Source organism: Lithobates pipiens, unplaced genomic scaffold (genome assembly GCF_037356315.1).
Source record: "Lithobates pipiens isolate NorthernLeopardFrog02 unplaced genomic scaffold, aLitPip1_a1.2 Scaffold_13, whole genome shotgun sequence".
NCBI lineage: Eukaryota > Metazoa > Chordata > Amphibia > Anura > Ranidae > Lithobates > Lithobates pipiens.
In genome coordinates this window covers 437,350,260-437,371,582 of record NW_027507718.1, presented here as the reverse complement: position 1 = coordinate 437,371,582, position 21,323 = coordinate 437,350,260, and the positions used below count along the sequence as shown (strand labels likewise).

The 21,323-nt window shown below is 44.5% G+C and overlaps 1 protein-coding gene across 1 annotated transcript in view; it reads left to right on the top strand.

Annotated features, from left to right (window-relative positions):
- RBPJ (recombination signal binding protein for immunoglobulin kappa J region) overlaps nt 1-21,323 on the top strand; it is a 166,751-nt gene that overhangs the window by 77,954 nt on the left and 67,474 nt on the right. The window contains exon 2 of the mRNA XM_077477679.1: nt 15,058-15,096. Coding sequence (XP_077333805.1) covers nt 15,058-15,096 — 39 coding nt within the window. The remainder of the gene's footprint in view (nt 1-15,057; nt 15,097-21,323) is intronic.

Below are 21,323 nucleotides of genomic sequence, written 5' to 3'. Positions count from 1 at the left end.
GCAAACAGTTTGCTGAAGACAAGCAGACTAAGGACATTGATTACTGGAACCATATCCTGTGGTCTGATGAGACCAAGATAAACTTTGGTTCAGATGGTGTTAAACGCGTGTGGCGGCAACCAGGTGAGGACAAGTGTGTCTTGCCTACAGTCAAGCATGGTGGTGGGAATTTCATGGTCTGGGGTTGCATGAGTGCTGCCGGCACTGGGGAGCTACAGTTCATTGCGGGAACCATGAATGTCAACATGTACTGTACAAACTGAAGCAGAGCATGATCCCCTCCCTTTGAAGTCTGGGCCGCAGGGCAGTATTCCAACATAACGACCCCAAACACACCTCCAAAACGACCACTGCCTTCCTAAAGAAGCTGAGGGTAAAGGTGTTGGACTGGCCAAGCATGTCTCCAGACCTAAACCCTATTAAACATCTGTGAGGCATCCTCAAATGGAAGGTGGAGGAGGGCAAGGTCTCTAACATCCGCCAGCTCTGTGATATCGTCATATTGAAGAGTAGAAGAGGACTCCAGTGGCAACCTGTGAAGCTCTGGTGAACTCCATGCCCAAGAGGGTTAAGGCAGTGCTGGAAAATAATGGTGGCCACACAAAATATTGACACTTTGGGCCCAATTTTGACATTTTCACTTAGGGGTGTACTCACTTTTATTGCCAGTGGTTAAGAAATGTATCGCTGTGTGCAGTGGCAGAACTACTGCCATAGCGACCCATGTGGGTGCTATGGGGCCCGCACCCGAGTGGGGCCCTAAAAGTCGGCGTGCAAGTGACTGCGGTGGTTGAGACAATCCGCAACTTGTGGCAAGTAGACAATTTGCAAGGTGTGGCAAGTGACAATGACAAATTATACATGTATAATAATATACATTTTTTTTTGTATTGGTTTCGGTTTTTGGTCTAGTGCATCCTTCATTTTTGGTATCAGTTTCGGCACCAAAATTTCCATTCGGTGCACCCCTACTAGATATTGCCTCCCAGACTACTTCTGCAAATCCTAGTTGCCTAGTGGTCATGCTGTCACTGTATCTGAAATTGTTTTAATAACTGAACTAGAACAAGTTTTCAGCTCAGGACTTCTAACTTTTCTCTGACTTTACTGATTTTCATACCTGTTCAGTGTCAGACTTGCGTAGCGATTCATTGGCCGGGAACAATAATGCTGGAGTGCAGGAGTTCAGACCTTTCCCTGGCTGTGTTTCTGGGTTGGTGACTCGCCGGGTAGTTGAGTCCGGATGGAAGCTTCTATGTTTCTATCTGCACAAAGGTTTCTTTTAACGATTGTTTGCCTTCCATCTGTACATTGGCTGAGCACAGATCGTGTGCTGTGAGCAGTTCATAGCCTCTAATGATCAGGAATTATCCAATGTGGTCTCTGATCATGTTGATCGAATGAGGTTTGTTAGTAAACAAGTCTTTAGGCTGCAGCTATCAGTGGTTTCCTTTTCTCTGTGCACAGTAAAATACATTTTAACCACTTTAGTCCTGGAGTCAGTTTTTTGTTTACATATTTCAAAAGTCACTTTAGACCTTAAGATTTCTTAACCCCCTCCAAACAGTATATATTTTTTGAAAGCATACACTAGAGAATAAAATGGTGGTAGTTCCTATTTTTTTTTTTTTTTTTTCTGCACTTGATGTTGGCAAAATATTAACTCGAAATTTCAATAAATGTACTAAAGCTAATCCCAGCACATATAAACACAATAGATTACACAATTTTTGGTAAAATTATTAAAGATGAGGTTGTACCAAGTAAAAGGATACCCAAAATGTCCAGCCTTAAAATTGTGTCTGTCCGTGAAGTGGTAAAAAAGCTTCAATCCCCTTCAATTGCGCCGGTTGTGGTGAACTGCTTGTATCACTTCCACATGGAAGCCAACAGTCAGCTTTACAAATGTAAGCACACTCCCAACCCATACAGCAGCTGGGAGTAGGTTTTAAAGCATGTGTTCCCAGTGCGGTTCTGTTGAGTGTTTTTTTGCATGGCCGGCTTTAAAGAGCCTATGTCCTGTAATTCTTGAGTTTGAAAATAGGGTATGTGTAGAGTCCTCTTGTTGGAGTACATTACAGGACCTCTTCCCTCAGCTTCCCATGGTGGAAGGAAAGAAAATTGCATAATATTTGGCCTGCTTTACGAGACTGTATTATGTTAGGATCGTTTAGATGCAAGCTGCGCATAGCAGAGAGTGCTTTTTATTTTTTTTTATACCACTAATATATATGCAGACAAATTAATTAGTTTGACTCGGCTCCCTTTTATAAATTCATTTTTTTCCTCTTTTCTTTCCATAGATTTCACATTACATTTCGTTATATATCTACAACTTTTTTAACAGCTATATCTTGTAATATTTCAATCCATACCTCAATTCCACGTCATCCTCCCCCATCCCTCACCATTCCCTCCCAAGAAAAAAAAAAAAAAAAAACAGAATTTTCATAATAATTGGGGTCATTTTTTTATTTTTTTTTATCTTCATTATGTGTCTTTTTTTTTTTCTACACAAAACTGCGTTTGAAAAAACCACTGCGCAAATACCATGTGACTTAAAAAAAATTGCAGCAATCATCATTTTATGCCCTAGGATCTTTGCTAAAAAAATATATATATATATATATATATATATATATATAATTTTTTTTTATATATATGTATGTTTAGGGGTTATATGTAATTTTCTAGCGAAAAATACTGATTTAAACTTGTAACCAAAAAGTGCCAGAAGTGGCTACTTATTACTATTCCTATTACTACTACTCTATCCATAATAGGGAAAAAATTAGGTGCTACTTTAAATGTAGTTTTTTCAATAAATTATTAATGTATCCCCACAGTGGTACTGTGGATACTGCTAAAATATTCAATGCCACGTCCTACAATTTAGTGCATATCTTTAGAAGAAAAAAAAAAGCTTGGACTTTATATGCACGGCCATATTAATATATTGATGTAAAAGAATAATTTATTAAACATAGAGACAATCATTAAAATTAGGGATGCACCGAATGGGTTTTTTGGTGCCGAAACCGATACCGAAAATGAAAAATACACTAGGCCGAAAACCGATACCGAAACAGCACCGATACCAAAAGTGACTATTTAAAAAAAAAATTTTTTTTATACAGGAGATGGTCAGAGACTGGGAACATGGTACAGGAGGTTGTCAGAGACTGCAGACACATTACAGGAGATTGTCAGAGACTGGGGACATGATACATGTAGTATGTGAGCCCAGGGGGACATAGGGTTGTGGTTCAGTGCCAGGAGACACGAGTCAGTGCAAAATCAAGTTAGTGCCACAAGATATGGCAAAGTGGGTTAGAGCAGGTAGACACAGGTCAGTGCCGAGAGATGTGGGAATGTAGGTCAGTGCTGGGAAATTAGGGTCATGGTCGAGAGACAAGGGTCAGAGGAGGGGGACACAGGTCAGAGGTGGAAGACATTGGTCAAGAGAAGAGTCTGTGCTGGGAGGTTTGGGGATGAGGGTCAGTGCTGAGAAATTAGGGTCAGGGTAGGGAGACAAGGGTCAGAGGAGGGGAACATGAGGGTCCAGAGGCGTGGGGTCAGAACAGGGGATCATAGGTCAGCATTAGAAGAAAAGGGCTTGAGTCACAGGTCAGTGCTGGGAGATGTGGGGTCACAGGTCAGTGCTGGGAGATGTGGGGTCACAGGTCAGTGCTGGGAGATGTGGGGTCACAGGTCAGTGCTGGGAGATGTGGGGTCACAGGTCAGTGCTGGGAGATGTGGGGTCACAGGTCAGTGCTGGGAGATGTGGGGTCACAGGTCAGCGCTGGGAGATGTGGGGTCACAGGTCAGCACTAGGCACAGCTCACACCCCCCAGGCTGCCTCTCACTGTCCTCTTCCCGAACACATCCAGCCGCCTCTGTTGCATCACATTGAAAGCGTCGACAGCAGCCCAGCCTGTATTGACAGAGCGATGCCCAGATGCCCCCCAGACCTGCAGGGACAGCATGCTGCCTGATGACACACGGCTCTGGGTGGAGGAACCGCAGCCATGTGACCGGGGTGACAGCGGACGTCATGGTACCATGTGACCTCCGGAGAGAGAGTGCAGGAATGACGAATGTGTGGTGGGGCGGGAGGGAGGGACAACGCGCACAGAGCTGATAGTGTGACATTGGAGGCGGAGAGGAGATGACTGCGGCGCGCTGTGCCAGGAGGACACCCCCGTATTGGGCGGACCCCTGTAATGGGCGGGGCCCCGGCCAGCAGGCCCCACCCCATTTTCGTCTCAATTATCGGGAAGATTTCTCTTTCGGCAAATTGCCGAAAAGGCCATTTTCGGACGATATGTTTCGGCAGCCGCAATTTTCGGTGCATCCCTAATTAAAATCAACACTAGTTCAATTCCATATAGCACAGTTTGACAATGTGTATTAGAGCAAAACCTATAAAAATACCATAAACCTCTCAGAGGTGGAGAAACACACCTACCAACATTGGATACATGAATTTTTACCGTATTTATCGGCGTATAACACGCACCCCAAGTTTAGGAGGGAATTTTTAAGGTAAAAAAAACTTTTAGGAGGGTAGTTTAAGGAAAAAAAAAAACTTGCATTTAAATGCCCATCAATGCAGCCCTATCAGTGTCCAGTGCAGCCTCCGCCCCCAGTGCAGCCTCGGCCCCCAGTGTCCATTGCAGCCTTGGATGTATTTAAAATTGGCGGCACCGATTTTTCCTGCTGAAACTTAGCGGATCGAACGCCGATGAGATCGCAGGGACTGGGCAGAGCTGAGATACACATAGCGGAGTGTACTCGGCTATTCTTGGCTCCGCTCACTGTGACTGTGAGAAGAGCCGAGTACACTCCGCTATGTGTGTATCACGGCAGTGATCACTTCGCTCACAATCAGCAGAGAACATTGTTTAACCACTTGCTTACTGGGCACTTAAACCCCCCTCAGTCCCAGACCAATTTTCAGCTTTCAGCGCTGATGCACTTTGAGTGACAATTATGCGGTCATACAACACTGTACCCAAATGAAATTTTTATCATTTTTTTTCCCACAAATAGAGCTTTCTTTTGGTGGTATTTAGTTACAGCTCGGAGTTTTATTTTTTGCTAAACAAACAAAAAAAGATGCAAAAAAAAAAAATCATGTTTTAATAGTTTGTTATAAAATTTTGCAAACGGGTCATTTTTCTCCTTCATTGAAGTGCGCTGATTAGGCGGCACTGATAGGCTGCATTGGTGGGCACTGATGGGCTGCATTGGTGGGCACTGATGGGCTGCATTGGTGGGCACTGATGGGCTGCATTGGTGGGCACTGATGGGCTGCATTGGTGGGCACTGATGGGCTGCATTGGTGGGCACTGATGGGCTGCATTGGTGGGCACTGATGGGCTGCATTGGTGGGCACTGATGGGCTGCATTGGTGGGCACTGATGGGCTGCATTGGTGGGCACTGATGGGCTGCATTGGTGGGCACTGATAGGCATAGTTAAGGCGGCACTAATAGGCACAGATAAGGCGGCACCAATGGGCACAGATAAGGCGGCACTGATGGGCAAAGATGGGCACAGATAAGATGGCACGGATGGGTGGCACGGATAAGTGGCACGGATGGGTGGCACGGATGGGCACTGATAGGTGGCACTGATAGGTGGCTCTGATAGGTGGCACTGCTGGGCACTGATGGGCGGCACTGGGGTGCAGCACCTTTGAGGCAGATTTTGGGTGGCACTGTGGGTGGCACTGTGGGTGGCACTGTGGGCACTGCTGGGTGGCACTGTGGGCACTGCTGGGTGGCACTGTGGGCACTATGGGCACTGCTGGGTGGCACTGACAGGGGGGCACTTACTTTATTTCAGGATGGCACTGCGGGTGGCAGGTGGCCACTGGCAGGGGGCAGGTGTCCGCTTGAATTGCTGGCCGTGATCGGGACTGATGTCCCGAACACGGCCGCCGGCGATCGGCTTTTTATTTTTCTCCTCGCGCTGTCAGCGCGAGGAGGAATACTAGCCGATTACCGGCTCCGTTTTATCACATGATCAGCTGTCATTGGCTGACAGCTGATCACGTGATAAGGGGTCGGGATCGACCCCTTACACGGATCGGTGATCAGGCGAGTCTCACGGACTCGCCGATCACAGAGCGCGCAGGCCGCTCGTAACCGGGACGACGTCAATAGACGTAGTCCCGGCAATCTAGGTCCGCGCTAATGCCGTCATTCGGCAATAGCGCGGATCCCAAGTGGTTAACACGCACCAACGTTTTCCCCCTGATTTTAAGGGGGAAAAAAGTGTGCGTTATACACCGATAAATACGGTATTTATAGGCTATTGTAACAAATTGAAGCTGGTGTACAAATTCTGGAGCTCTACATGTTACGTTCCTTGCGCTTCTTCAGGAGCATCAAATAAGACTTACTAGAAAACAAGATATACATATGAAAATCTTACAACAAACATTGCCACACTACATAGAAAATAAATACACATTGAGATTAATGGTACACCACTAGATACACCACTAATCTGATGACTAAAAACCTGACAAGCCGCAACTGAGGATAGGGCCAAAACTTCAAATACTATGGGGGCGTATGTAACATAATAGACAAGGTTAATAATGATTAAAGTAATAGGAGCTAGAGAATATATATATAAAAACAAAATATATATAAACGGGAATGAAATAGAAGAGTCAGCTTGTAGAAATTACTTACAAGTATTGAACGACTATATGCCCCCACACGGTAGTGAAAATGCCACACTGTGTTGGCGATATGTATAGAACAGTCAAAATAGGTAATCTTGATACCAGCCAAGGTGTGTCTAAAAAAAAAAAAAAAAATTGTAAAGTTGATTTATCTATTTACTTATATTTATTTATTTGTTTAAAGTTGATTGATCGGTTAAGTGATGAATTCATGAAGCTGAGATCATATAGAACTACAAATAGAGGTATAATGGAAAAGTTCAGGGTCTGAGTACTCGCCCAATACATAATAGAGAATCAAGTAATGAAGCCATCGCCTAAACACTGATAATGGGTAGTAAAGAGCGCCCACTAGATATAGCCAGCGCTGCACGAATTCCTGGGTAAGGGATCTGTAATACTAACAGCCTCTGCAGGAATAGTGGATCCCACAGAACGGAGGATATAATAGAGCTGCCCCAGCACCGGCTATCAGGCAGGATACAGGCAAGGCAATAACCTAATAGTTTGATGGATACATAGAGGGACAGAGGGAAAAGGGAGATGGTAACAGCGTATCAATGTAGTTGTTTGCTATGAGTAGCTGCACTTTGCACTCAGTTTTTCCCTCTCTGCCACACAGTTTCTTGGAGCTTTCTTTTGGATTTATATGATTATGTAATAAAATCTAAGTCTTGCCTCTTTTATGTGGTCTAATATATTTCTGCCCCACAAACCTCAGGTTTGAGGTTTTACATTTTGTATGTCTTGGTTGAATTTGCAGAGATTAAAATTGGGGCTTTGTATTGCTTGTTGTATGAATTGGCTGTTTTGCCCATTTCAGTGGCTCTCGACCTCCTGTTACATTGTAGACAATGGCAGGTTTCTTGAATTGCATTGTAAAAATGGCTGTTAAAAAAATAAATAAAAATAGGGTTTTTCTTTTAAACGTCCTAGTGCTGTAATCCTGAACTAGCAGTTGTAGGTCTGGCTGCATTCATTGTGTTCCATACAGATATTTGTAAAAGATCATTTGCTTTTGCCAGTCTCCTCTGTTGTAAAATGTTTAACATTGCAATGTTTTCTAATCCTTAGCCAAGAATGTCCCTTTCACAGGGGTGGCAGTTTCTACCGCCTTCCAAAAAGTGATCCACAGTGTTTTCTTTTTTTCAGTGGAATGGGTATTTTGTATTGAAACAACGCACTGCAACAACAAAGATTTTAAATGAACATAAGTATCCGACCCCTTTCAACACCATGTGAAAAAGTAGTTAAACCTGGACGTCACCTGGAAAGGATGTTCTGCTTCTCCTCCAGCCCCCAACACGAGCACACTTTTTTTTTTTTTTTTTATTATTTTTTTTTTTGGGAGTGTGTACCTATTTCTGACAGGTACCTGCTCCCACTTCCACTTGGGATGCCTAGGCCACATGTGTCAAACACAAGGCCTGCGCACCGAATCCGGCCCTCCCGGCCATTTCACATGGCCCTCGTACCTCTCCAGCAGCTGCTGCACTCCCCCCCCCCGACTCAGCAGATGGTAGCAGATAGGACGGAACTCCTCCAGATCCTGTGCGTTTCTGTACAACCACAGAGAGCCTCATCTTAAATTCACATAGTTCCTTACCTGCATTAAATTGGCCCCAAACCTTTGTAATATGTTTTTGATTGTAAAGGGATGAAGTGGCAACCCTACCTCACTCCAGACTACACTTTCTGCTTCCCAGTCGTTCCCCCCCCCCTCCCCTTTCTTCCTGAAAACAGCACATGGGGGGACGGGGGGCTACAGATAGAACCGACCCTCCCTCTGAGTACAACAATAATGCTGATGTGCCCTGGGATGAAATAGTTTGACACCCCTGGCCTAGGCGATTCCTGCATTAGGGGAAAAAAAACATTTTACAACTTGCTGTTCTTCTCTCCCCTCTCTACTTGCCTCCATCAGTCAGCGCTTTGCATGGCTGCATCTCTTCTCTCCCTCTTTACAGAGGGACTGAAGGGGCTGTGGGAGCCATTGGCTTCTGCTGCTGTCAATCAAATGCTGTAAGGAAGAGGCAGGAGACGGGGCTGAGCATGCGCTGTGTGTGTCTATGGAGTGAGCCTGCACATCTGCAACCCGTAGCAAGTGGTTTACTATGGAAACTGACGGAGAAGAGGAGGAACCGTTCCGGCGAGGGACCCCAGAAGAGGTCTGGGAAGACTCTGCAATAGCATTGCACAGAACAGGTAAGCTTAATGCCCCTTTCACACTGGCTCTCTCCGCCAGCTGATCCATCTGCTCGGTGGGGGCTCTCTCTCCACTGAGCGGGTGGATGAAAGGTCTGTCCGCTCCGCTTATGCAGAACGCACACAGGCCACTTTCCTGTATGGGCAGTCGGATCCGATAGACCAAGTGGATGGGGAACAGATCCCCCATTCGTCTGTTTTAGCAGGCAGAATCAGATCTGATGTCAGTGGGTGTCAATGGGCGCATGTCTACTTACATCCACTGCTTCATAGAGGGAAATGAATGGCCTAATCGGGTCTGCCTAAAAACAAAACAAAAAAAAACTGACAGGCGATAGTCTGGTCCACCCGTGTGAAATATCATGATTTCCACTATTTGTCCATTCACAGAAATCATTGTGTTCTATGAAAATACAAGTATTCGTCTGGCCTGCTCCCACCCCTTATTGTTTCCATGACCATATAAATAAGATTAAATATCAAGGTGGCTTTGACAGGCTCCGTACAGTTTTATATATGTAGTGCTGTGATGCGCTATATTCTCAGGGATGTATTCCTGTGCAGTTTGTGGCTGCCAAGCTTATTTGTACTCGTATATAATTTTATATCTTTATTCATTGTAGCTGTAAATGGTGTTTGTCAGATGTGCTGATGTGAAAATGGCTAGTAATTGGCGGCATCATTATGATGTAGTTTATAACCTGTCTGTATTAAACCATCATTTTCAAACTTCAAGTGTATTTGTCTTCTAGGTTACAATCACGTGAAGGTTTTTTCACACTGGTGGTTTATCTTGACTATCACCTTGTGCAAATGTGTCACATTTGTGTGGCAGTCATTGGAAGTCCAAGCACGCAGAGTGCTTTTAAGAACTTTTTTTGCTAAATCACACACGTAAAATCCTCGAGAGGGTTTCTGGTCTTTGAAGAGACTGTCATTTTTGATCCCTTCCTGAAAATGTTGCCCATTTTCCTGGTCTTTTAATATACAGTGGGGAAAATTTAATTATTTGATCCCCCTGCAGATTTAAGTTTGCCCACTTACAAAGAAATGAAGGGTCTATAATTTTTTTCATAGGTGTATTTAAATGATAGAGACAGAATATCATCCAAAAATCCCCCAAAAAAACACATAAAACAAATGTTATAAATGGAGTTGCAGTTCAGTGAGGAAAATTAGTATTTGATCCCTAAGCAGAACATGCCTTGGTACTTGGTGGAGAAATTCTTGTTGGCAGAGGGAAAACATTTCTTGTTGGTTACGAGGTTTCATCTCCGGCGGGATTTTGGTCCACTCTTTACAGATCTTCTCTAAAACCTCAGGGTTTCTTGACTGACTTTTGATAACTCTTAGTTTCAGCTCCCTCCATAAATTTTCTATGGGATTAAAGGGGTTGTAAAGGTAAACATTTTTTCACCTTAATGCATTCTATGCATTAAGGTGAAAAAAATCTGACAATGCCGGCCCCCCTGTTTTACTTACCTGACCCCTCGAAAGTCCCACGCTTGCCTCCGACATCCTCTTCGCCACTCAGCCTGGCCGTTGATTGGCTGGAGTGGATGGATTGAAAGCAGCACAGCCATTGGCTCGTGCTGCTGTCAATCACATTCAATGACACAGGGCCGAGTGATGCAGTGAGCAGCTATAGCCGCCGGCTGTATCACGGGAGCATGCCCGCAAGTACTTCTCCGTGCGAGGGAGCTCGCATGACCATGAGAAGTACTTGCGGGGGGTAGCAGAGAGCCACCTCCGGGGGACCCCAGAAGACCAGGTTCGGGGTCACTCTGTGCAAAACGAACTGCACAGTGGAGGTAAGTATAACATGTTTGTTTAAAAAAAATAAAAATAAACTCTCTTTACAATCACTTTAAGGTCTGGCCACTCCATGACCTTAAAGTGTTACTAATTCCAGTAATATAAAAATAGTTGTTCTGCCCTACCTCACCCCCACAGTGCCCACAGCTTATAAATCTATTTACATTAAAATATTGCCACTATATGCCCTTTTAGCTGATCTGTATACCACGGTCAGTGATAAACTCTACCTCAGCCTGTATTCACTCCCACATGTGTGATGTCAATATATCGTGTGACTTGGCTATCTCTGAGAGCAAGTACTGTATTTATCGGCATATAGCATGCGCCTTTTCCCCTTTGCAAATCCTTTATGCATTTTATGTGCCACTCCTTTGTTGCCGTGGCGGTATGTTTTGGGTCATTGCCCTGCTGGTAGACCCATCCACGATCCTTCTGGCTAAAGGAAGTAGGTTCTCATTCAAGATTTTACAATACATGGCCCTGTCCATTGGCCCCTCAGTGCATCAAATTTGGCCTGCATTTTTAGCAGAAAAACAGCCCCAAAGCATAATGTTTCCACCTCCTTGCTTGACTGTAGGGAATGGTGTTCTTAGGGTCATAGTCAGCATTTTTATTCCTCCAAACACGGCGAGTTGAGTTAATGCCAAAGAGCTTAATTTTGGTCTCATTTGACCACAACTCGTTTCCATTCCTCTGAATCATAGATGTTCATTGGCAAACTTCAGATGGGCCTGTACATGTGCCGCCTTGAGGAGGGGGGGCTTGCGGGGTCTCAATCTATGGTGGAGTATTGTCTTACCAGTGGTTTGTTGGTAACTGTGGTCCCCACTGCCTTGAGATCATTCACAATCTCCTCTCGTGTAGTTCTGGGCTGATCCCCCTACTTTTCTCATGATCATCCTTACACCATGGAACTCCAGACCGAGGGCAATTGATGGTTATTTTGCATTTCTTCCATTTGTAAAAATCGCCCCAATAGTAGCCTCCTTCTCAACAAGCTTCTTGCTCATGATCTTGTAGCCCGTTCCAGCCTTGTGCAGGTCTACAATCTTGTTCCCGACTTGACAGCTCTTTGGTCTTGCCCATGAAGTTAAGGTTTGAATGGAAGAAAGATTCTGTGGACAGGTGTAGTTTATACACCTAACAGGACTAATCTGTGTACCACAAGAGCACATACTGTAGCCAGTCTGTGGGACTCAGTATTTTTGGTTGGTAGGGCATCAAATACTTTTACTCACTGAACTCAGTTTGCATCATGTTTTTGTTTCTGGATTTTTGGTTGATATTCTGTCTCTATCATTTAAAATACACCTATGATAAAAATGACAGACCCCTTATTTCTTTGTAAGTGGACAAACTTACATAATCTATATTGAAGCCGGAAGATCTGTACCGCAGGCAGACAGATCGCATTGTCAGACAGATCAGTACTGGCAATGCCTTTTTTTTTCTCTCCAGACAGGTTTCCTTTAAAGTCTGGCTAACACTGCTAACGTTCACAGTGTAAAAATACATGGCCCCCCCATAGTAAGATCAGGTCCTGTATGACCAAATTCATCTTTCACTGGTCACTATAGTAAAGTGACATTTGATTGCTGTATTTTCCTGCACCAATATAATGGCATGGGCAACTTCCAGAATCAGCACACACTACTTTACCAGAGCAGATGTTGGCATGCGTCCCTTGTACCAGTTTCCATTTCACAGTGAAGTAGACAGTAGTGTTGGTCTTCACCTGATTAACAGAGGGAATATGGCAGTTTTCTATGTTGAAATCTGCCGCAGATTCCTGCCAGGTGTGACGATGTTGTATGGGATGTGAGTTTGTTCTCCGTGTTCTAAATTTAGAAGGGTTGGGCAATCTTGTACAACTCTTTGTTAAAGTGGTTGTGAACAGGATTTTTTTTTACCTTCATGCAAGTAAAAAAAAAAACCTTCCAACACCTGTGCTCCACTCCATCCTTTAAACACTTACCTCAGCCCTCTCATGATCCAAGGCTGTGCCCGGCTGCAGACCCTCTCTCCTTCTCTTCCTATTCTGACAGGAGAGCTGTGGGAGTCATTGGCTCCTATTGCTCTCAGTCAAATCCTGTGAGGAAGGAGCAGGGGAGAATGGCAATGTTTGTCGATGCACACAGCCTGGCTTGGGCGTACACCCATACGGGTACCCCTGTAGTACACGGCTTGCTGAGGGGGCACTCGGAGAAGAGGAGGAGCTGACAGCGCCAACAAGGGACTGAAAAAGAGGAGGTACTGCATCAGATTCCCTAGTCAGAGGAACTTCCATTGTTCTTTTCACTGTGTCCTCAGAAACCAGAAGCAATTATGATTTGGTCACTTCCAGTTTTGGTTTGCTTACAAACGGCTTGTAAGGCATCTGATAAAACCTATCTCAGTTTGATCAGATGCTTTGGAGGGTAGAGGAGAGATCTGGTGTCTAATGGACCCTAGATCTCTCCATAAAGAGGACCTGTCGTGGCCATGTTATCACAAGGGATTTTGTTTATCTTTTGCGATGGCAATAAAGTTAAATTTTACAAAAAAAGCAGTGTCAAAAATAAACTTAAAGTGCCCTCATCCCCCTGTGTTCACACGTAAATGCATGTAGGTCCTGTGCGCATATGTAAACATTGATCGTACCACACGTGTGAAGTATCGTCGTGAACATCAGCATGAAAGTAATAATTTTAGCACCAGACCACCTGTGTAATTCTGAACTTTTAGTCTGCTAGTCCTTCTAATCCTCCCCTCCGCCAGACTAACAATGTTGCTGTACAAAGGTGTGCCCCCTGTTCTCCTTCATCCTGAGTGTGGGCACTCTAATTTAGGAGGTGTGTTACTGGCCAGATCACCAGGTGAAAACTGAGACAAACAAGCCTAAAAAAGAAAACTAATCCTGCCACCACATCTAAAAATTGGTAAGCCACGGCATATTACATTTTTGGTTTTGCGTTTGTTACCACTTTAAGGTCTTGGTTAACCACTTGCCGACCTCTGCACAACTATGTAGGTCGGCAGAATTGCACGGTTGGGCAAATGGGCGTAGCTGTGCGCCCCTCCGTCATCGCAGGATGCCGGGCGCCTGCCCACAGGTCCCGTGGACTCTGCTGGTGGTGCGCAATCTTGGCAAGGAGAGGCAGACCGGGGGAATATAAACACCGCATTTCCCTGTTAGTGACATGACAGGGATTTACTGTTCCCTGTCATAGGGAGCAGTGATCTGTCGTGTCCTAGTGAGCCCACCCCCCCTACCATTATTACACACTGATTGCCCCCTAGTGTTTAACCCCTTCCTTGTCTGTGACATTTTTACAGTAATCAGTGGCTATTTTTAGCTCTGATCACTGTAAAATGTCAATGGTCCCAAAATAGTGTCAAAAATGTCCGATCTGTCTGCCGCAATGTCGCAGTCCCGATTAAAAAAAAATTAGCTGATCACCGCCATTACTGATAAAAAATTAAGAGTGCTATAAATCTATCCCCCATTTTGCAGCTGCTATAACTTGTGTGCAAACCAATCAATATACGCTTATTGCGACTTCTACATATTTTTGGTAAAAAAAAAAAAGGCATATCAACCAAAACTGAGGAAGATGTTAGTACAGTGATCTCCCCCTGCTGAGCTATTGTGTTCTGACAAGGGGACAAGAATCACCCCCCACCCCCCCCACCCCCGCGCCAGAACACACTGGTCAGTGCTCTCAGCCATTGGGTGAGAACACTGATTGGAAACCTTTTTTTGGTCATACCCCTTCGTCAGAAGACGACTTCGGTCAGTCTGGCTGCCATATACACAGGCCGAATGTTGGCTGGTTTCTATTGAACCAGGATATGCCACCCAATATTCTGCCCATGTTGACAGCCTTTAACCCTTTAAATTCAAAGCATCTGCATGGTAGCATTTTCAGGTAGAGAGGTAGGTACTGGCGGTCTGCATTTCTTTCATGATGGATGTATTTCAAAATATGTCTAAAATGTTCACGATCATTTTGTGGGCTTAGATTGTAAGCTTCTTGAGGGCAGAGACTGATATATACTGTATGTAAATTTATGGAGCTAAATAAGTACCTGTAATAAGGCTGAGTGTAGTAACATCAGCCAGAGTTCATAACTATATTGTCTACTAAACTGAATCTGGTTGGCATAGGATATTCCGGCGTGCACCTTACTTAGTATGTTTAGATACAAGATTCAGGAATGTGGAGTTTTTATGTACAGAACTTTTTCATTTTCTCATATTTTAGTTTACTGTTGAGTTTGCATAGCTTGGCTCACACACATTAGGTGGTGTTCACATTCTCACCTTTTGATGGATGTTTTTCTGTTTGTTTGCAGGAAGTTTGGGGAGCGGCCTCAACCCAAACGTCTCACAAGGTAAGGCATATTGCATCTGTTTCCTATTTGCCCAGTGAAGAACACTGAAGTTTTAAAAACAAAAATTGAAAAACCCTTTTAGCACCTTGATAGCATCACAGGCATTGATGAGTGTGCATGTGAATCTTCAGGCTTGGCTTTTCACACCTCACTTCACTCTACAGTCACAGCATCCCACCCATGGCATTCACTTCATAGGACTTGTTCTGATGTAAGCAAGCCAGGTAATGTGTGCAAACTAAATCAAACCACTACTAAAACGTTTCTTCAACGTACTATAGATGATGAAATGTGTGCAAATATGGAAGGTAGTGACCCTTCTTGGTAATAGGTGAACAGTTCCATAACCATGTATAGAGCACAGTTTTCATACCATCATATGAGTTAGCCAACCCAAGATCCGATATCAGACAAACTAGGACAGGTAGTAACAAATATATAAGGTATGGCATACAGTGTGTGCCTGTGGATTTGTCTCTCCTTGAAACACATGATCTCTAGGCTATATCATTTATACAACTTATCACAATACTTGGTATTGTATCATCTGCTATGGACTTAGGCATTATTGTTGCACATGGACAGTATAGATACCAGATATGGCAAGCCAGGGTGAGTCATTGAGACAAATTGTCATGTGTTTCCTGTACATGCATTACTAGAAAAACGTATTTATGCCGAATGGGATCACCCGGATAAGCATTTTCTCCCTCCAAAGAGATTCACAGCACTCTATCCCATGGAGGAGAAATTCACCAAAAGATGGAATGTACCAGCAGTTGATGCTGTGATTTCCAGTGTGAATAATAGTCTAACTTGCCCAGTAGACAATGCACAAATGCTTAAAGATCCAACATATAGGTTGGAATAACTGTTAAAATCCTCTTTTTCCCCTGGCAGGGGCCATTACTCAGCCTGCAGTCTCTGCAATAGGCATCTGTCAGTCCCTAAAGGACCAGTTTAGACAGTCCCTTAAGGAGGCCCCTGCAAACAGACAGGCAATTTGGCCAAACTACCAAAGGCGCTATGTTTTGCCATGGATGCCATGAAATACTCTATTCACCAGATGGTCTACCTTGCGCTTGTGCTAGTACACATGCATAGGACCCTGTGGTTAAAAAAAATTCGTCAGCTGAAGCACCTTGCAAAAGGCTTGCAAAAAGGCTTCTGACTAGTTTCCCTTTTCATGTGGATCGACTATTTGGGGAGGATTTGGACAAATACATCCAAATTTATTTTCTAGTGGGTAGAGTACTCTTTGCCAGTCAAAAAGTATAAACGCCCTTCATTTAAACTGACTTTCCCCTGCGCCAGGGGCATCCGCCTCTAGGCATTGGCGATGGCCTCCACAGTCATACTCTAGAGGAAAGCCTCAGGGTCAGGCCCAGGCACAGAAGAAGACCTGGGGCCAGAAATATGCAAAGCAGAATTCTAAAGCCTCATTATGAAGAGGCGACCCCCCCCCCTCGCCAGAGTGGGGGTAAGACTTCTGCAATACCCAGAAATCTGGCAAGAGGATGTTCAGGACAGATGGGTCATCTCCACGGTGTCTCTAGGATACAAACCAGAATTTCGTGAGTTTTCACCGTCAAGTTTTCTGAGTTCAAGCGTTCCCAAAGATCCAGGGAAAAGGCAATCTCTGTTTCGTGCTTTAGACCGATTACTGGCTCAGGAGGTGATCATTCAGATCCCCACAAAAGAGCAAGGTTCAGGGTTTTATTCAAACGTCTTTATGGCACCAAAACCGAATAGAGATGTCAGACCCATTCTAGATTTAAAGAATCTAAATCGGTTCCTGCATATCCGTTCCTTTCGCATGGAGTTGATCAGGTCAGTAGCTTCTATCCTTCAAGGAGGAGAACTTCTGGCATCTAACGACATCAGGGATGCATAACTGCATGTCGCTCTATTTCCCACTCACCAAAGGTTTCTGCAGTTCGAAGTAGAACAGCAGCATTTTCAGTTTGTAGCCTTGTCCTTCGGGCCAGCTACAGCAGCCAGAGTGTTCACAAAAGTGCTAGCCCCACCTCTAGCCAGGCTAAGGGCACTTGACATAACAGTCTTGGCGTACCTAGACGATCTATTGCTAGTAGACCAGTCAGTGGCTCGTTTGGAGAAAAGTGTACATGTTACAACTAGTTACATGGAGAGTCTGGGTTTGATTCTCAACCTAGAGAAGTCTTCCTTAAAACCGTTAAAAAAGTTGGAGTATTTGGGCCTGATCATAGACACAGCCCTCAAAAAAGGTGTTCTTGCCCCAGGAAAAAATCAATTCCATAAGAGAGCTAGTTTGGATGGTCAGATTGAAAGGAGATCCCTCCAGTCGCCTTTGCATGTGGTTGTTAGGAAAGATGGTGGCTTTGTTCGAAGCTGTTCCCTATGCCCAGTTCCATTCGAGACTATTGCAAAACAGCATCCTATCTGCTTGAAACAAAACTATTCAAGCTTTAGACTTGCCAATGCGGCTGTCCCCAAGGGTGTCCCAAAGCCTCAGTTGGTGGTTACTAACCCAGAATCTGCTGAAAGGAAATTCCTTCAGACCAGTTATCTGGAAAGTGGTAAAGACAGATGCCAGCCTTTTCAGGCTCGAAAGCAGTACTAGAGAAGACAACTGTCCAAGGACAGTGGTCAAGAACCAAAAGAGCCATGCCCATAAACATCCTAGAGATTCGGGCAGTGCATCTGGCTCTGAAGTCCCGGATTTTCAGGTTATGGGATTGTCCTGTCAGGATCCAATCCAACAATGCCAAAGCTGTGGCCTATATCAATCACCAAGGGGTCACCAAGAGTCTTGCAGTGCAGACAGAGGTGAATCATATTCTAACTTGGGCAGAAAGGATTGTTCCGTACTATCGGCAGTCGTCTTTCTGGGAGTAGAGAATTGGCAGGCAAACTACTTGAGTCGCCAGCAGTTATACCCGGGGGAATGGTCTCTTCACCCCAAGCTGTTTGTGAAAGATGGGGGACTCCGGACGTAGATCTTCCAGCGCCCAGATTCAACATAAAGTTAGTCAACTTTGTGTCCAGGACAAGGGAGATGCGTTGGTGACCCCAAGGAATCAGTTCTCAATGATTTATACATCCCCCCCCCCCCCCACCATTCAGTTGCTGCCACAACGACTTTGCAGGATCAAGCTGGAAAGAAAGATGGTAATTATGGTAGCCCCAGCGTGGGCCAGAAGGTCATGGTATGCAGATATCATAAAGATGGCAGTGGAGGATTCATGGTCCCTTCTACTACGGCCAGACCTACTCTCACAGGGGCCGATATTCCATCCTACCTTACGAACGCTAAACTGAATGGCTTGGCTATTGAAACCCACATTCTGAAGAAACGTGGGCTTTCTGGATCAGTTATCTCTACTTTGATTAATGCAAGGACGCCAGCTTCCAGAACTGTATATTATAGAGTCTGGAGGGCTTATGTTTCCTGGTGTGAATCCAAGGGTTGTCACCCTAGGAGATATATAATAGGTAGAATTCCTGCCTTTCTACAATTAGGGGTGGAGATGAAGTTGGCTTTGAGTACTATTAAAGGCCAAGTCTCAGCTTTATCGGTCTTATTTCAAAGACCGCTTGCATCACATTCTTTAGTCCGGGATTTTATGCAAGGGGTGATGCTGATTAATCAGCCAGTTAAATCACCTTTGAGCCCTTGGGACTTGAACTTAGTTTTGTCAGTGTTACAGAAACAGCCATTTGAACTGATACAGCATATTCCCTTAGTCCTTCTGAAAAGGAAGCTGGTGGTGTTGGTTGCTATATCCTCAGCAAGGAGGGTTTTGAAATTGGCTGCTCTTTCTGGTAAAGAGCCATACTTGATTATTCATGAGAATAGAGTGGTGTTACGCCCTCGTCCAGATTTTTTTTGCCAAAAGTGGTCTCAGGTTTTCACCTGAACCAAGATATTGTCCTGCCATCGTTTTTTTTTTTTCTTCCAAAACCATGTTCCAGGGAAGAGAAGTCGCTACATTATCTTGATGTAGTGAGAGCGGTCAAAGTCCATTTAAAGATGACTGCTCAGATCCAGAAGACTGATGTCTTATTTATACTGCCAGAAGATCCTAAGAAAGAACAGGCAGTGTCAAAATCCACTGTTGCTAAGTGAATTTGGCAAGTTATAATTCAGACTTGTGATTTAAGGGGGGAGATTCCACATTTTCAAGTCAAAGCGCACTCTACCAGGGCAGTTAGTGCTTCTTGGGCAGTGTGTCACCAGGCCTCCATGGCTCAGATCTGTAAGGCCGCAACTTTGGTCTTCAGTACATGCATTTAACAAATTTTATCAGGTGGATGTAAGGAGGATATATCGCCTTTGGGCACAGTGTGCTGCAGGCAGCAGTACAAGTCCTCAAGTCTGGGGGTGCCCTATGGGTTGTCTTTCCCTCCCCTCAAATAGCATTGCTATGGGACGTCCCACATAGTGATTACTATGGTGAACTGTGTCCCATGATGTACGACAAAGAAAGTAGGATTTTTAGAACAACTTGCCTGCAAAATCCTTTTCTTGGAGTACATCACCGGGACACAGTGGTGCCGCCCTCTTTGGGGTTTAGATATATTGCTTTTCTACAAAAACTGAGGAACTCCTGGTAGGAGGAGGGGTTATATAGGGAGTGAACTTCCTGTATTGGGTATACCAGTATCCATCACCTGAAGGTGCCTATATACCCACATAATGATTACTATGGTGCCCTGTGTCCCATGATGTACTCAAAGAAAATGATTTTACAGGTAAGCTGATATAAAAATCCCATTTTTCATTTAACCGCTTGAGATCCGCGCTATAGCCGAATGACGGCTATAGCACGGACCTGCTTTGCCGGGTCTACTTCTATTGACGTCATCCCGTGCACGAGCGGCCTGCGCGCCCCCTGGGGGGCGCACGCGGCGCGCTCTGTGATCAGGGAGTCTGAGACTCGCCTGATCATAGATCGGAGCAAGGGGTCCACCCCGACCCCTTACCACGTGATCAGCTGTCAGCCAATGACAGCTGATCATGTAATCACAACAGAGCCCGTAATCGGCTATTTTTCTATTAGTGCCACCCATCAGTGCCCACAGTGCCACCTATCAGTGCCCATATATCGGTGCCGCCTTATCTGTGCCCATCGGTGCCGCCTTATCTGTGCCCATCGGTGCCGCCTCATCAGCGCATTTCAATGATGGAGAAAAATGACTTGTTTGCAAAATTTTATAACAAACTATTAAATATGATTTTTTTTTTTTTTTTAACATCTTTTTTTTGTTTAGCAAAAAATAAAACTCCCAGCTGTAATTAAATACCACCAAAAGAAACTCTATTTGTGGGAAAAAATGATAAAAATTTCATTTGGGTACAGTGTTGTAGGACCGCGCAATTGTCATTCAAAGTGCATTAGCGCTGAAAGTTGGTCTGGGCAGGAGGGGGGTTTAAGTTCCCAGTAAGCAAGTGGTTAAAGTGATTGTAAACGATCACCTTGTAAAAAAAAAAAAAAAAAAAAAAAAAAAAAAAAAACCCCGTTCAGTTTAAAATAGAAATGTAAGGCAAAACCTTTTTGTATAGATATAAAAAGAAATGATAAATACACTTTTTATATTTAAAATTTTTTTTTTCTCACATTCCCCCTCTCCTCAGCTGCATAACAGTAGAAGAGGCAGTACACTGATCTCCAGCCCCCAACCCCCTCCCCCCTCCAAAAATTCAAAGTCAGCAGTTACAAGTACTGTAGCTGCTGACTTTTTTTAAATTCAGACCCTTACCTGTCCAGAGAGCGTGCAGTGTTGGCATCCCAAACCAATCCATCGGCTGTCGGATGCCGCCATTTCTTGTAAGGGAAACGGGCAGTGAAGCCCTTCACCTTCATACACCAGGAAGGTGTAGATGTACCCCGGCAGTGGTGGAGGGAGGAGGCAGATGAGCGCAGCTTGCCCTTTTGACTGCAACTCTGCTTTAAAGGCATTGTTAAGTCGCAGGGGTTTTTCACCTAAATACATTAAGTTGAAAAACCTTTTGCGCTGTAGCTGCCCCCTAGAGCGCCCCTTTTTTCTTATCTGAAACCAATTGTTTCAGCAACGAGCGCAAGCCAAACAACTTTTCCACTGCCTCCAATGTACTCGGGGCATTCAGGGGGTGCATCTGGGTGTCCGTCCCTTCATACACCAGGAAGGTATAGAAGTACCACATTTCTCAGTCACAAAGCTTGTACAGGTTAACCCTATATCGGGCCCTTTTGTTGGGGATAAAC